Raw genomic sequence first — 15,854 nt, 5'->3', positions numbered from 1 at the left:
GCTGTTTAGCCAGCAGGTTTTGGAGGGGATGTGAGGTGTTCTCCATGATGGTGTTTGTGTAACATCCTTCCCTCCACTAAAAGCTCACCCAGTATTGAGCTAGCCTTCTTGATGAGTTTGTTGAGTTTCTCAGAGTCACTGATTCTGATGCTGCTGCCCCAGCAGGTGGAAGCAAAGAATATTGCACTTGCCACAACAGACTGTTAAAAGATCTGCAACAGACATTAATGGACCTGAGTTTCCTCAGTAGAGTCTACTCTGTCCTTTTTTGTAGACTGTGTCTGTATTGCATTTCCAGTCCAAGCTGTTGTCAATGCGATAGTTACATTGTAATAACTTTTTTACAATTACAAAAGTAATAACACACTATCCAAACAATACACAATCCATTTAAAACAACATGGCCAGGGAGAATTAACAGAGAAGATAAAAAACACCAGGGGAAAAAAACTGTAAAGGAGCACCAGAAACGTGTGATCATTTACCAAGATAAAGCCTCATGAAACCTTAAAGCTATTAATGGCGAGATGAAGCTCTGAAGCATTCCAGCCAACTGGTTCACAAAATGGTTCATTTCTCGAGGCTTCATTTACACAAACCCCCCTACAGGTCAAAGAATGTAAGACGAGCAGATGTATTCGTAGTCATTTTACCAGTACTGTATGTGATCCTCTCAAAGCCATCTGGCACTGGTTGGGTATAGGAATAATACATAATTTTCATCAACCATTTTTGAGCATTTTTCTATTGTGAGCAAAATATAATAGCCAATTTATTGTTATTGTCTCCTCCTATTAATGTGCTTGTGTTTTTTGTAATAAGTGTTATTATATAATATTGTGTATTTTCGTGCCTGTTACATTTTGATCAATGTTCCATGAAAACAGCACACATACCAAAGTGATCCTCCTCCATTACATTAATATTTCATAATTTCTGTCATATAAGAGATAAGATGTTTTCTAACTGGGGCAATGTTACTAAGAAGATAATAATAATAATAATAATAATAATAATAATGAAAGACATTATAGGTGCTTTGTTGATGTGAATCTGGCAGGATGTGATTAACGCTTTTCAAACAGTGTTACTGAAAAGAGGAAAGAGAAGGGCAGTGCATGTGCAACTGTTGGGGAGGGCGACAATTTATTCATATAATATATAAAAATAAAAAATTTTTCATATTTATGCTCAGATATTTACAAAACAAGATAGGAAAGACAAAAAAACACAGCCAAAGACCTAAAATACTAAAGTAAATGTAAAAAAAAAAATATATATATATATATATATATATATATATATATATATATATATACATCAGAAATACATTCAGAGCACATAAAAACAACAACAACAAAAAAAACAAAGCTTGGGCTTTGTATCTGTCAGTACATGGCGGCAAGATCCTAAACCGCCAATCGCAGCAGGGGCTTCAAACGTCATTCATGACGTCAGTCGCCGTAAACAATACAAGCCTCGAAACGCGCGGCACTAAATAGTTCCTGGATTTCTCGACACTCGCGTTGAAGCATCGGCACAGTACGTCCCAACACTATCGGTAAGGTATCAGGGCCAAAGACTAAGAAAAGACCCAGCCTCTGCGAGAGAGAGAGCGTCACGCATCCGCGTAGCGCGCGCTCTCAGGTTAAGCATAAAGTTTTACCAAAAACACAACCTCTCTCTCTATCTCCTTCTAATAAATCCTCGGTAAGCGCCTAGGCCACGAGAGGATATTAGTTTTAGTTTCCAGAACCTCGCGTGGACGGCGGAGCTCTGTTTACTTTGTGTTTTCAGTTTTCTTAAGTTTCTATTTAATAATTCCACGCCATCTCCAAACGGGACGGTCTTCCCGTGCGTATCATAAGCACTCTCACAAACTCATATTTCGTTGACCCCCTCTAAAACCCTGCGTCAGCGCTCTTGTAATCATTAAAACATCTCGTGGTGCGGCTCTTCATACCGCGCCACGTAACAAGCAATTAAAAAGATATCTTCTTCCTCCTTGTCAAAAATATTCAAATAACATCTTTGAAAGAAAAAAAATAATAATAATAAAATCAACTTATAAAATATATTATTTTATGTAAGAATATCTGGCCAAAAAATTTGAATAATCACAGGTCCAAAACAAATGGTCAGTGGTTTCAGGAGAACAGTTATAGAAAGAGCAGCTTGTGTCCATATTTTTTAAAAATCTCAAATAAATATAAGTTTAGGTATGAGAGATGACATCCTGAGTCATTGATGGTGGAAGAGACTATTTCTATACTTACTGTCAAGAAAGGAACAAATGTTGTGCAAACATTTTATAAAATTCTACTGTTAGACCATCATTTCCTGATGATTTATTATTTTTCAAGTTATAGATTTTCAGCCTTAAAAAACTTCTTCAGGATTAATATAAAATAATGTACTGATCTCTCATCATCAGTAAGACTTTTAAAGTGACTAATATAATCCCAAAAAAAAAGAACTAGATTCATTACAATAACTAAATTGATAAAACGTCCCATAGAATTTCATACTGTAATCAAAGATCTTACAAGGGTGTATAAAAATCTTATCACTCATTCTTAATTTTTCAATGGAGGAATTTTTTGAGCAAAGTTTTTCCAGAATTTTGTTCACTTTGTTCAATTTATTTAATTCTAGACCTAATAAAAGCACCTTCTGCACCTATAAAAATTATATATTTTGAAGCTTATTATATTCACACTTCATAGTCAAGTAAATGTTTTAAGTAAAGAAAGATTAAAATGAGAATCATCATCTGCTTTTAGCTAAATTGGGACCAAATTGTCTGAAAAATTCAGACTTCCAAATTTATCTTTACATAATTCTGAATTAGAGTAAATTTTTTTTCCGATTTTTGCTTTCTTAATGAGTTGAGTATTCATCTCCTTCACTTCTTAAAACTGAATTATAAAATTTCCATAAAGATGCCTTTTGGAGGAAACATGATTAAAAGAGAAGAACAACAAAGAACAAGGCTCTAGGATCAGTTAATGAGTATTATTAATGTTAACACAAATATTGTTGTCAACCAAACACCTAGATAATAACCAGTAATCATTTCGGGACTGCAGAGGACAGTATTTATTACTACAAGTATACTGATGAGTCTGAGGAAAATGTTCCCGCCAAATATCAATGGGGCTAAATTTCTCTGCTATTAATTTTGAATTAGCTAAAACGGTCATCTTCTCTTTCTCGCTCTTTATGTTCAGTGGCAGATTAGGCATCATTTAATTCATTAATGCAACAATAAACAGTACAATTATTAAATACAGTGTGGCTCTGTTTATATTATGCTATCATAACAGAAGATCATAATCATCTCTCTATATTCATCTAACAGAAATCCTCTTTGGGCGGTAAATCAGGCGTCCCTCACCGTATAACAGTATGCAGTGTCACTGAATGTAACAGTGGCATCATCATCACATTTTATGTAAGACTTTGAGGTAATAATACAGTATATCTGCCAAAACGTTGAAGCTGCATGAGTAACGGCAGTGAGCACAGTTTATTTGCATGTAATGGTAGCACATGTAATGAATCTGCTGTGGGTAAGCTTCACTATCCTTTAAATCTCTGAGGGGGTAAGTTGCAATAGTAAAACCGATGACCACGTTACAGGGACTTATTAACTTATTGACAAAGGCCTCTGATTAAGGGATCAGGCAGCTGGATTACCTGGAACTGAATTTGCATGAAAAGGTGATAAAAGAACAGGAGCAGACAGCCAGGTGTGAGGAGCTGCACATCAAGATCTACATCATCCAACAGGACCTCACTGGTGTGCAGGCTATTCTGGATACTCATCAAGATAGCCAAGCTGAAGCCATCAGCCAGAGGAGATGAGCTCGGGAACAGCTGCAGTACACCAGAAAGCACTGCAACAGCAGGGTGTGAGGGAACAGTGAACTACTCATTTGAAATGTGACAGTGATTGAAACTTACAGAACTCCAAAAAAAGGCACCAAGCAGTTGATGAAGGGTTTGAGAAACAGAACAAGGCAAGATCAGGGAAGGAAGGATTAGACATTTTTTAAAATGAATGGACTGGAAAAGACGAGGAAGATGAGAGAGAATGGGACCTACAGTTGGCTGTAATGTACTGTAACCTACTACATGGCAAATGTCATTAAAAAACAAAGAAGAATAAGAATATTAACACCAGTATTTGTTCCAGGTTTATATTATCATTTAGATTATTCCTGTTTTAATATTATAAGTATTAAATCTTAATTTGTCACATATACATTCCTTCATTTTGAAATTCTTTTCTTCACATATCCCAGCTTATTAGGAACCTAGGGTCAGAGCACCACGTCAACCATGATATACAGTAGCACCCCAGACCACAACAGTGGCAGTTTGCTTTGTCTAGATCTTGAACAGCTAACCTGCTAATCAGTAAACCAGATTCAAGTATGCACCAGGGTCAAAGTTATAAGTGATATATATACATTTAAGTTACACAATGCCAATATTTGCACTGATGGTTATACAGTTCTATTTTCACTTTTACACACTATAGTGCATTTCTTTGCTGAGATATATAATGACTGACAGATAGATAGATAGATAGATAGATAGATAATCACTTCTTATCTCTGCAATAACATTAATTGGGGACTTTTATTTTCACCACTTCCGGTTCCTGTCGGTGACGTCAGCATATTCCGAGCATGCCTACAAAGGTCGAAAATAAACAAAGAGCCAGAAAAGAGCCTCGCGCTATATCAGTCTAAATTGCGTTTGTGTTTGCGTCTAGTGTCCGGGCAGTCATGGAGAACGTCTTTTCATGTCGAGCAAGTGTTTATCTAGATCAAGGAGGCAGGAAATACATGGAGGATTTTGTACAGATTAAGCAGGATGATGAGCCGAGCGAGGACGAGCTGAACGCGGCTGCAGAGCGAGGCGAGGCGGAAGTGGAGAACGCCAGCGAGCGGCTTGAACACACACCCGCGGAAAGCGCGCAGAGCCTCGCGACCGATCGATCGCGGCTCTCTCCGGTGGCGGAGAGCGATGAAGCTGAGTGCGGTTTGCTGAAGCACACTCGCCGCTCCCGGGCTGTGGCTTTCTACGCGGTTTTTGATGGACACGGCGGCCCCGACGCGGCGCGCTACGCCCAGAACCATCTCTGGGATCTGATCAAAAAACAAAGAGGCTTCTGGTCGACAGACGACGAAGAAGTGTGCGGAGCCATACGGAAGGGATTTATCGCCTGCCACCATGCCATGTGGAAGAAACTGCGTAAGTTCGCCTGCCTTTTATTGTTTTGTTTGTTTATTATAGGCTTTTACGGTTTAATCACGCACGTGACCGTCACGTGATAAAAGCATTGATTATATGATTATAGTTGTATTCTGAATATATAACGTTTCCCTAAACTCTGCATCCATAGACAAAAATATATATTTTAAAGTATAAATTGCAACAAATGCTCATATTGATGAGCTCACACTGCAGCACTTATGTTTACCCTGAATGCAAAAACAAAATATTACTTAATGCATCTGAACTGATGCTATTACACACAGAATTGATTTCTTCCCTTTGTGCATTGATAATTCTGGACCGATTACTGATATACTGCTGACTTCAGATGACCCAGAGGTAAAAAAGTCGAGCTGTTTTGCATCTGGTTCTTTAAGAGCATTTCACATCATGGGATCTATTACTATTATTATTATTAAAGGACATCACGTTTTCTCCCAACATTGTAAAATAGCCTTATATTATCCTTATGTGAAAAAAAAATAATAATAATTCAACATAATCTCCAATCTCGCTTTTTAGTACACTTTGACCATCTGTCAACAAGCTTTCATATTCTGTCATTAAAAATGTCGTATGCTGAGCTGCAAGCCACTAATGCACCGCTGTCTTAACTTCTTCATTAGAACTGAATCTTTGTTCTCTTAAGGATGCAGGGGACCAATCAGGTGAATGTCTGATGGAGCCTCAAAAAGTTTTCGCAGTGCGTCTACAGTGTGGCCAGATGTGTGAGAGTGCATTGTTATGCAAGGTCACAACCCTCTGGGATGGCAGTCCTTTGCATTTAATCCAAAGTTTAGGCTTCAGCTCTGTAATAACCATCTCACTGTAATGAGCACTGTTGATTGTTGAACTTTTTTCATGATAACATTCCAGTACTGGCCCTTGAGAATCCCAGAAAATTTTCTTAAAGAAAAGCTCCACCCTGAGACACAGGAAACATCTTCATGCTGAAATGTCAATAATGTGATTAGTGATTGTGTTCGTAATTTGTTTGTTAGTGTTGTATTTCTGTTAATTCTGTCAGAGGCTCATTTTTGTCTGCTGCATTGACATCACAGGACAACATTAGTGTAAACTAATAAGAGCTGCTAAAAGCAAAAGAGTCAGGAGCATTGCTCAGCTGTAATTATCCAGCAACATTCAAAGTCATGTTAATGCTAGTATTCGACGAGTAGTTCTAACTGAAAAGTGGTTTGAGAAATGCTTCACTCAGCTGGTCGTAGTAAGAACATCTGTTTGAACTCATCACCATTGGTCAGAACTTCTCAAAAGTGAGAAGTGCATGGAGTTTGTAGGAATTCAGGAGTTGAGAAGGCACATTCTTTGGTTTCCCTAGTCAGAGGAAAGAAACTCTGAAAAATTAAGAAATTAATTTAGCATAAATCCCACTGGTAGCCCTCAATCAGTCAGAAATGCAGAAGTGTGAAACTGTTAGTGTGATCACATAAAAATGAAAAGTTACAACCTGATTTTCACGCTAATGTTTGTTGCATCAATCTCTCAGTTTTAATAAATGTGAGAAAAGTACAAGTCCTGTGTGATCAATCAGTATTGCCAAATGTTTATAGAAATGGCCTACTTTGCATATTTGCTGATTAAAACATGCAACACAAAGAAGGAGGATTTTGTGTAACAACATTTGGATTAGAACACAGCATCCAGTAGTTTTAGTTTATTTAAGTTTATTTAACTTGTCATAGGACAGTGACATCTTTTGTTATTGTACCCCAAACAAACCACTTATGGATTTATCATACCAACTATTTACAAAGTACTCCAAGAGAGACAATGATAGTAAGTAGGCTGGAAATGGCCATCAGGGACACTTTGATGGACAGGAGAAACCTGCTTTAATATCCTGAAAATATACCCAACAAGGGAGTTGAAAAAAAAGAACTAATACGTGCATGGGTGAGACAAACACTGCTTTTTTTTTTTGTTATTTTAGCGTGCATAAGCACAAATCAGTCTGGCATTTGACACTAATCATGAGTTGAACTCTCTCGCTCTTGCTCTCATTATCACTCTAAATAAAGTCAGTAAATGGCCTTAAAATTCACTAAATCCAGCAGTAAACTAAATAAATAAACAATAAACAGTGTGCCACCATCAGCAATGGTGGAAATATAAAAGAACAAAAGGTGTTTTACTCCCCCAATTAAAATAAAACCATGAGAAATTAATTTTATAAAATTAGTTCAAGACATAAAAGTATAAGAGATGATGATGTGAAGATGTTTTAAGACCAGTTCTTTAGACCTATACCAAAAATATAAAAATGGTCAAATAAACATGTTTGATACAAAAATTAAAATCTGACACTCACAAATTGTTTTAAATTCCAGACAGTGGCTGCAACTAAAATGTATATTATAACTGACTAAGTATCATCAGAATCTCATCATAAATAGAGATAAGACTTAAGCAGTATCAAGAACTGTTTTCTCAAACAAAACTTTCTCCAATGTCCTAAAATGGGCTTTTGTTATTTACTTACATTGTCATAGATAAGGAATGCACAGAGGAATGAATAAACCAATCCAAGCTTTTCTTTTGCTTGCTGGACACTAATCTAATATAAGTTTTTTTTGCAGAACTTTCAACCCTCTCTCTGTACATGGAAAAAAAAAAGACCCGCGTTCCAATTTTACAGGAATTTGTAGACCTGAAGAACAGCAATCAAATTGGTGTTCAAGAACTTGTTTGCCTTTAAATACAGGCATCATCCCTTACACCCTTTACTGTATTATTGTATAATAACGCAATTTTAAAGTTGGTCTGTTTTTAGGAATTAAGGTTGTCGGTCCTGGTGATAAAAGATTAAACTATTTACTACTATATTTAATTCAATTCAATTTTATTTATATAGCGCTTTTAACAATGGTCATTGTCTCAAAGCAGCTTCACACAAAAAATTAAAGAATTTTTTATTTTTTTATTTTTAAGAAAAGAAAAAGAAATTTTTGGAAGTGTGTATGTGTGAGAAAAATGTGTCTAGATAATAATAAGATAAATGAATGATGAATGAAATGTCTCTGATGAGCAAGCCAAGGGTGACGGCGATGGTGGCAAGGAAAAACTCCCTGAGATGGCAATAGGAAGAAACCTTGAGAGGAACCAGACTCAACAGGGAACCCATCCTCATCTGGGTGATAACAGATAGAAATAACATCATGTGTGTTGTGCAGGTGAAAGTTCAATATAACAGAAGTTGTGTAGATTAACATGAAGTCCAGTTCAGCACAGGGACTCAGTAGGTGCAGAGGGCAGATAAGGTCTGGATCACTAGAAGCACAGGAGCAGGATGTGTAGCTCCAGCCATCATAAAGAAGAATCCAGCTGGAGCTGGTCCTTCTCTGGATGCCTCAGAAACCTCGCAGGATTGGCCTTTGTCTACTAAAGCTGGCACAATCTTCAGATGCCTCGGATGGGTAGAAAAATACAGAAAAGATGGAGAGAATTAGCGTAGTTGCTATTCAGGATAGGTGTACTGGAGTATGAGGTTATGGGATGAGTTACGCGTATGCCAGATTGAAGAGATGCGTCTTGAGTCTACTTTTGAATTGGGAAACCGTGTCTGCTCCCCGAACACTGCCTGGAAGGCTATTCCAAAGTTTTGGAGCTAAATATGAAAATGCCCTGCCCCCTTTTGTAGATTTTAAAATTCTGGGAATTACCAGAAGTCCGGAGTTTTGTGATCTTAAGGAACGTGGTGGATTATAGCGTATCAAAAGACTGGTTAGGTATGTGGGAGCTAAACCATTTAAAGCCTTGTATGTACTGTAAGTAGTACTATTTTGTAATTAATTCTAAATTGAACAGGTAGCCAGTGCAGGGATGATAATATAGGTGTTATATGATTATATTTTCTGGATCTAGTAAGAACCCTGGCGGCTACATTTTGGACTAACTGTAGCTTGTTTATTGAGGATGCAGGACAACCACCTAGTAATGCATTACGATAGTCCAGTCTGGAGGTCATGAATGCATGAACTAGCTAGCTAGCTATAGGTATAAAGCAGTGTCATATTACATTACATTCCTCATCATCAGCTACACTAACATTTCATTATAAAGTTGCAGAGTGTGGTCTGTTTTACACTCACCTTCTGTGCATGATAATGGCGAGATGGGAGAGTCAACGTAATTACGGTTTAATTACTTGCTTGTTTAAAAACTAGGCATTTTTTACATTTAATATTAGAAAGTGAAAATTATGACACTACAGCATGTGACTTGAGTTATATAGTTAAGACACTGTTATATAGTTAAGCGTTTATTTGTCACATACATATTACTGCCCAGTGAAATTCACATATCCCAGCAACAGGTCAGCCATGATACAGTGTCCCTGGAGCAGACGGGGTTAACAATGGCAACCTGGCTGAGCTTGTGGGGGCTCCCACATTAAGGCTACCACTACCATTCAGCCGGGAGGGCCGAAGACTATCCCGCGTTACTCCGAACCGCGTGACGCCAGCCGACCGCATCTTTTCGAACTGCTTGCTCACGCACCGTTAGGAGTAACACACTCGGAGGAAAGCGCTAGCCGCACCTTCCGTGTTAGGGGCAGAGTAACGCACTCGGAGGAAAGCACTAGCCGCTCCTTCCGCGTGCGCAAGCTCACAGACGCCCCTCATTGGCTGTAGAGCAGTAATTAATGTGGGAGCACAAAGTACCTCTTATTCCTCCCCTCTGAGAGAGCTCGGTCAATCAGCTCTCTCTAGACCTCCGGCTGTGAGAGGTAACAGCATCGCCCGGGGATAGCACTTTACCACTGCGCCATTTGCTGTTCTTCTATGAAGAATAAATGTGCAAACCCGATCAGTTAGAAATCTGACCAGAGTGCGCCGTTTGGTTTTTGTCAATATCCAGAGCATATCATAAAGGAGATTCTTGTTTAATTAGCACTTGCTTTATATAAACACTTTCGAAAATAGCAAATACAGCAAACCAGAGCCTGATCTTGATTCAATGTTCATTATAATGGCAGCTATATTGTTTATGTAAAGCCTTGGACACTTTAAATATACAAATATGCGGAACATGATTTTTATTTGGTTTTTATGTAAATTCAGGATATGATAAAGTTTATGTCTCGACCATCTGGCTTTGCAGGAAATAAATTAAGCTAGAGACCGGCTTGTTCTATTTTCATGTATAGCTGCCAGGATGCTGGAATTTTGTTATAATTGTGCTATAATTTTAAGACAATCTAAAAATGCACACGACTTGTGTAGACCAGTGCCTACCATACTAGTCTTGTTTCTTATCCCCAAACTAAATGCGCCGTGTCTTATGCTTATTGCAGCGGAATGGCCAAGGACAGCAACTGGCCTGCCCAGCACATCTGGAACAACTGCAAGCGTAGTTGTGATTCGCCGTGACCGTGTGTATGTTGCCCATGTTGGAGACTCAGCTGTGGTTCTTGGGGTGCAGGACAGTCCCACTGATGAGGTGCTGCGGGCAGAAGAAATCACACAGGATCACAAACCTGAGTTACCCAAAGAGAGGAAACGAATCGAGGGACTTGGAGGGAGGCAAGTCTCACACACACTTGTACTCTTTTACATAACTGATGTAAATAGTTTAAGCTTATTGTGAATGAATACCTAGTTCTAGGATTGTTTCTGTTAAACCTTTTTGTTGACGTTTTTGTCCTTATTTGTTTCAGTGTGATTAAAAAATCTGGGGTGAATCGAGTGGTGTGGAAAAGACCCAGGCTTACTCACAACGGACCAGTCAGAAGAAGCACGGTCATTGATCAGATTCCTTTCCTCGCTGTCGCTCGAGCTTTAGGTGAGTGTGGAAGTGCATATTTTGCTAATGAATAACTACTGACCTAGTGTTAGTATTCCTGATAACAATGAAAACTTTGTAATTTGTAAAAAAATTAAACTTCATAACACAGTCTAATTGTGTCTGGGTTTGTTGATGTATACATTTTTAGGTGATCTGTGGAGTTATGATTTCTACAGCGGAGAGTTTGTAGTTTCACCTGAGCCTGACACTGCCGTTATCAAGCTGGATCTAAAACGGCACCGCTACATCATCCTGGGCAGTGATGGCCTGTGGAACATGGTTTCACCACAGGAAGCAGTATCCATGTGTCAGGAGACTGATAGGGCCAAGGTGAGATTGGTTATTAGCAGACTTTTTGTGATGTTTTTTTTTAATTATTATTATTAATGCTGCATGTTTTGTTGTTTATTACCAAAAGAATGTGTTTTGAAAGACTTTATACTTTGTGTGCCCACAGTCTAAGTTCCAAGACACAAGGGAAAATGTTTGTAGTGCTCAGGAGTTGGTGAACCAGGCTCTTCAAAGATGGAGCCAGCGCTTGCTTCGTGCTGACAACACCAGCGCTATAGTTATTTGCTTGGAGCCAGTAGGGACGTTTTTTGAACCTTTGCCCCCGTATGAAATTGTGTACAACCTGCAAGGAGCAAAGACAAGCTCTACTATAGAGTCTTCATCCAGCACTTCACAGATCCAGGTTTGTATCACTGCCCGTGTTACATGTTCAGAAACTGCAGACAAAGCTTTCTAATAGGCTTTGCGTACTATTTTAGACATGCATTATGGCTTAAAGCCTTCTAAGTGCATTATTTAACTTTATTGTAGGAGGAAGGTGTATCTTCTCTTGGTTCTAAACTGGAATCCTTGGGCCAGCAAAATGCTGACAGTGGGACAAGCGGTTCTGGATTATCAAAGTCTGACTTTCTTCGCAAAGATCTCAGTGATAAAAGCTTGAACGGTGGCAAGAATAGTGACATAGTGCCGACTGGCAAACGGATGCTGGAGGATCTCTCCATCCCTGCAGGAAAGAGGGCACGCCGCAGCCTTCCTCACAGCCATGCTTCCTCATGCACTACTCGTCGGAGGTATAGTGAGCGTCCGTCTCTAAGACGTGGAAACAAAAATCAAAAGCAGTCCAACAAAGTGCAAGGTCTGTTACAGGAGCACGGAAATGCTACTGTATGCGTCTGCTAACATTCGAGCGTGTTGCTTCAACACTCTCAAACTTGTATCGGATGGTCACAAACTCGGATCATTTTTTTAATAAGCTACTGAGGAACCAGGCTCTAAAGTTAGAAGGTAAAAATGTAAGAATGGATTCATATTTTTACGCATAAAGCAGGCATGTCAATGCAATATAGTGTACTGCTTTTTATCTGGCATATTGTGGTAAACCTGTTGTGTTCCAATTTTTTCTGGGTCATGTAAAATAATAGAGGGTCGGTTAAATGCCCCAAATTCCTGTGTCGCTTGTCACCTTCTCTATAGTGTTTGTTTAAACTTGTATTGCTGCAGTCCAATCACCTACATGTTTTTTGGCCTTGTATGTACTTGGGACTCAGACACTTTATGTTGAAGAATTCCTGCTGTCTTCCATTCGTCACAGTGGAAGGATCATGTGAAAAATTCAACAGAAGAATGCATATCTTCCGGGAAGATATTTCTCCTCGTAGATGACATGTACATATTCCAAAGAACAATTTTAAAGAGTGACAATTTACTTTGAGCATTTAATAATCTATGTATTTTTATACATTTTGTTTTACAGAACTACAATGGCACACAGTTTCTACCCGCATGGAATCTTAATCTCTCGTCACTATGTATCTTACCTCGTCAAACAAGCAAGAAATATATAAACGTCGATGTCGTTTTAAAAGTTTTAAATACATATTAGCATTATTCAGCATCTCATTTCCAGATTAATGTTTGTTACATTGAGTTTATTATTTTTAATGTTCTTTTTTTCCCTGTCTGTGAGACTTTCATGTGCAACTTAAGGTGCTGCTATGTTTAACCAGGTAAATAAAAAAAAAAAAACTTGATAAACTAAATTAAAATGTGTTGACTTACCACTTGAAGCCTTGTGGTATACCAGTAGAAAAAGCTTTCCGAAGATGCCTGTTCTCAAATTATTTCACAAAATAAACTGTACTCACCATGCAGCTTAGGCTAATTGATGATTCCAAATTGCCATTATGTGTGCGTGTGTGTGGTGCAGAGGTGGGACAAAGTCATTGTTTGGCAAGTCACAAGTAAGTCTCAATTCATTGCCCTCAAGTCCCGAGTCAAGACCCGAGTCAAGACAGGCAAGTCCCGAGTCAAGTCCCGAGTCAAGACAGGCAAGTCCCAAGTCAAGTCCAAAGTCCTACGGTTTGACTTTCGAGGCTTTTCAAGTCTTTTTAGCAGAAAAATAAAATGTATACAGATTATGTATGGTTGTAAGATCTGTATTTATTAAACAAACCTTTTTTTTATGAAAGAACATTGCTCAGATACATAAAAATACAAATGTTAGTAAATGCTAGTAGCAATGTAAAATGGTAGCACATATTCTCAATGAAGTAGGCTACTTCATACAAACAATAACGTTGTTTTCTTCACATAACATTAAAGAACTTTGCTCTCTACCTTGTGTGATTCACTCACGTAGGCTACCTCATACAAACAATCCGGTGCTGTGTCGAAGTTGGTTCCCCCATCAGGATGCGTTTTTTTAGCCCCACCCCCGTGAAAAGGCCGCAGGGAACGCGCATTTAGGAGAAGGCTCGCCCGCGAAGGGTTATGCGTGGACCACTGAGATTCTACGGACCGCGGGAAAGAATAAAAAGGACATGTGTTTCCCTTGTTATCTTGGACATTAATAGTCTCAAGACATTATTAATAATAATAGTAATAATAATTATTATATATAAATGAATAATAATGAATATTATTATATTATTATTAATATTATAATATATAATATTTAATTATAATATGTATTATTATAATTAAGTATATAATAATAATAATTATTATTATTATGCGAGATAATTAGCATTTTATTCGCGTGATGTCAATTCACTAGGTCACATTATTTGAATAAACCCAAACTGCATATGAAAGAAATAAGCAAATCATGGGTAATGTATACCAGTGATTAAATATAAACAATACAACGCATGTACTGACATGTTTACAGCCTACAAGTGACTCAGCCGAGGTTCATCATTCGAAATATGTCCAAGATAACAAGGGAAACACATCCTGATGGCTAGAGTTCGTCAGAGGATTAAAAAACGCTAACAATTTCCTTTTTGGCCTTTACTGCGTTCCGTAGAAGCTCAGTGGTCTGCGCATATAGACAATTTTTTTTTATAGCCAAACGAAACTACCTTCGGTATCATTTCGCGAACTGGCGCGTTCACGTTGTTGTCACGTTGGACGCTGTCGAATCAAAAGAATCTACGGTACTTAGATTGGATGTCGTGCCGAATGCGCGCGTGCTCTCTGTCACACACACGCGCACAGACACATAAACAGAGATAGAGCGGACCGTGTTAACATACTTTGGGCTTTTTATGGGAAGTAGCAAGTCCAAGTAAAAGTCACGAGTTATTTATGTTAAAGTCCAAGTCGAGTTGCAAGTCTTTTTATATTTTGTCAAGTCGAGTCTAAAGTCATCAAATTCATGTCGCCCTCGGCTTGCTCACCAGGGACAAACTGACCATTTTGATTCATACAAATTCACATTTCATACAAACTTAAATAATTATTTTGTCTGTGTAAAGCTGCTTTGCGGCAATGAAAATTGCTAAAAGCGCTATACAAATAAAATTGAATTGAATTGAATGACTCGAGTCCACACCTCTGGTGTGGTGTGGTGGGGGAGTGGGGTGTCTGGGGGGTTGGAGAGAAAGCTTTAATGGCTTTCATTAGCAGAAGACTAAGGTGGTGCTAATGCAACTTCCTAGATGCCAACCCCAATAGAAGAAGAAACAAAAACCAAGAATAATAAATCTGCCGCAAGATAAGAGCAGTGTAAGGTGTGGCAGCGATGGTCATTCGCAGGTCATGGTAGCACATTGGTGTCAAGATCTACACTCTGGCGGAGCCATGCATAACCTCTTATCTGTTTAAAAATATAGGTTAAGAAAGTATACATTAAGTACAATGAATTTGTAACAGCATGCCTGTTGTTTAGCTCTTGGTCTGAACTCTGAACAGCTACTGTAACTGTAATTGCAAATCAATTAAAGACATCATAGAAAATTATACTTAAATACTTAAATATTTTATTAAACATTTCTCTTCATTTTTTTGCTAACATTTTTATTTCCCACTTGCCTGCTCGCAGTGTTTTTGTTTATGCCACCAAAATAACTGGTGTGCCTTTAGACTACAGAAACTGTCCAATGCACAAAAAAGTTAATTTTTACCATACCAAATTTAGAACTGAAAAGGTACTGTAACAAAGGTATTGCTCAGTCCATTGAGTCTGTTATATTAACAATGGTACTTTAATGTAGTTGGCGGTGATATCAAAATATAAAAATGAAGACATTGTGTTATGAGCCAGATTTAAGCTTCTCATAACAAATATTTAAGTTCAAGTAGGCTTTATTGTCAGTTCAACCATATACGGTTGGTACACAGTGAAACAAAACAACGTTCCTCCAGGACCAAGGTGCTACATGCAACATAAATTTACAACATAAATTAACAGAAAAACTAAACTAGCTAACTAAGAGGCCTAGTTAGCTGGCTAGCAGAGACAAGAC

General features: G+C 38.2%; 1 protein-coding gene across 1 annotated transcript; it reads left to right on the top strand.

The window, feature by feature from the left end:
• Window positions 1-4,697: 4,697 nt before the first annotated feature.
• Window positions 4,698-13,719, top strand: ppm1da (protein phosphatase, Mg2+/Mn2+ dependent, 1Da). Its single transcript, XM_053507936.1, has 6 exons — window positions 4,698-5,265; window positions 10,604-10,832; window positions 10,967-11,091; window positions 11,243-11,424; window positions 11,552-11,788; window positions 11,917-13,719. The coding sequence occupies exons 1-6, from the start codon at window positions 4,797-4,799 to the stop codon at window positions 12,283-12,285; spliced, it is 1,611 nt and encodes a 536-aa protein (XP_053363911.1). The 5' UTR covers window positions 4,698-4,796; the 3' UTR covers window positions 12,286-13,719.
• Window positions 13,720-15,854: the final 2,135 nt, after the last annotated feature.

The sequence above is a fragment of the Clarias gariepinus genome, chromosome 11, assembly GCF_024256425.1.
Source record: "Clarias gariepinus isolate MV-2021 ecotype Netherlands chromosome 11, CGAR_prim_01v2, whole genome shotgun sequence".
NCBI lineage: Eukaryota > Metazoa > Chordata > Actinopteri > Siluriformes > Clariidae > Clarias > Clarias gariepinus.
This window is presented reverse-complemented; position numbering and strand designations above follow the sequence as displayed.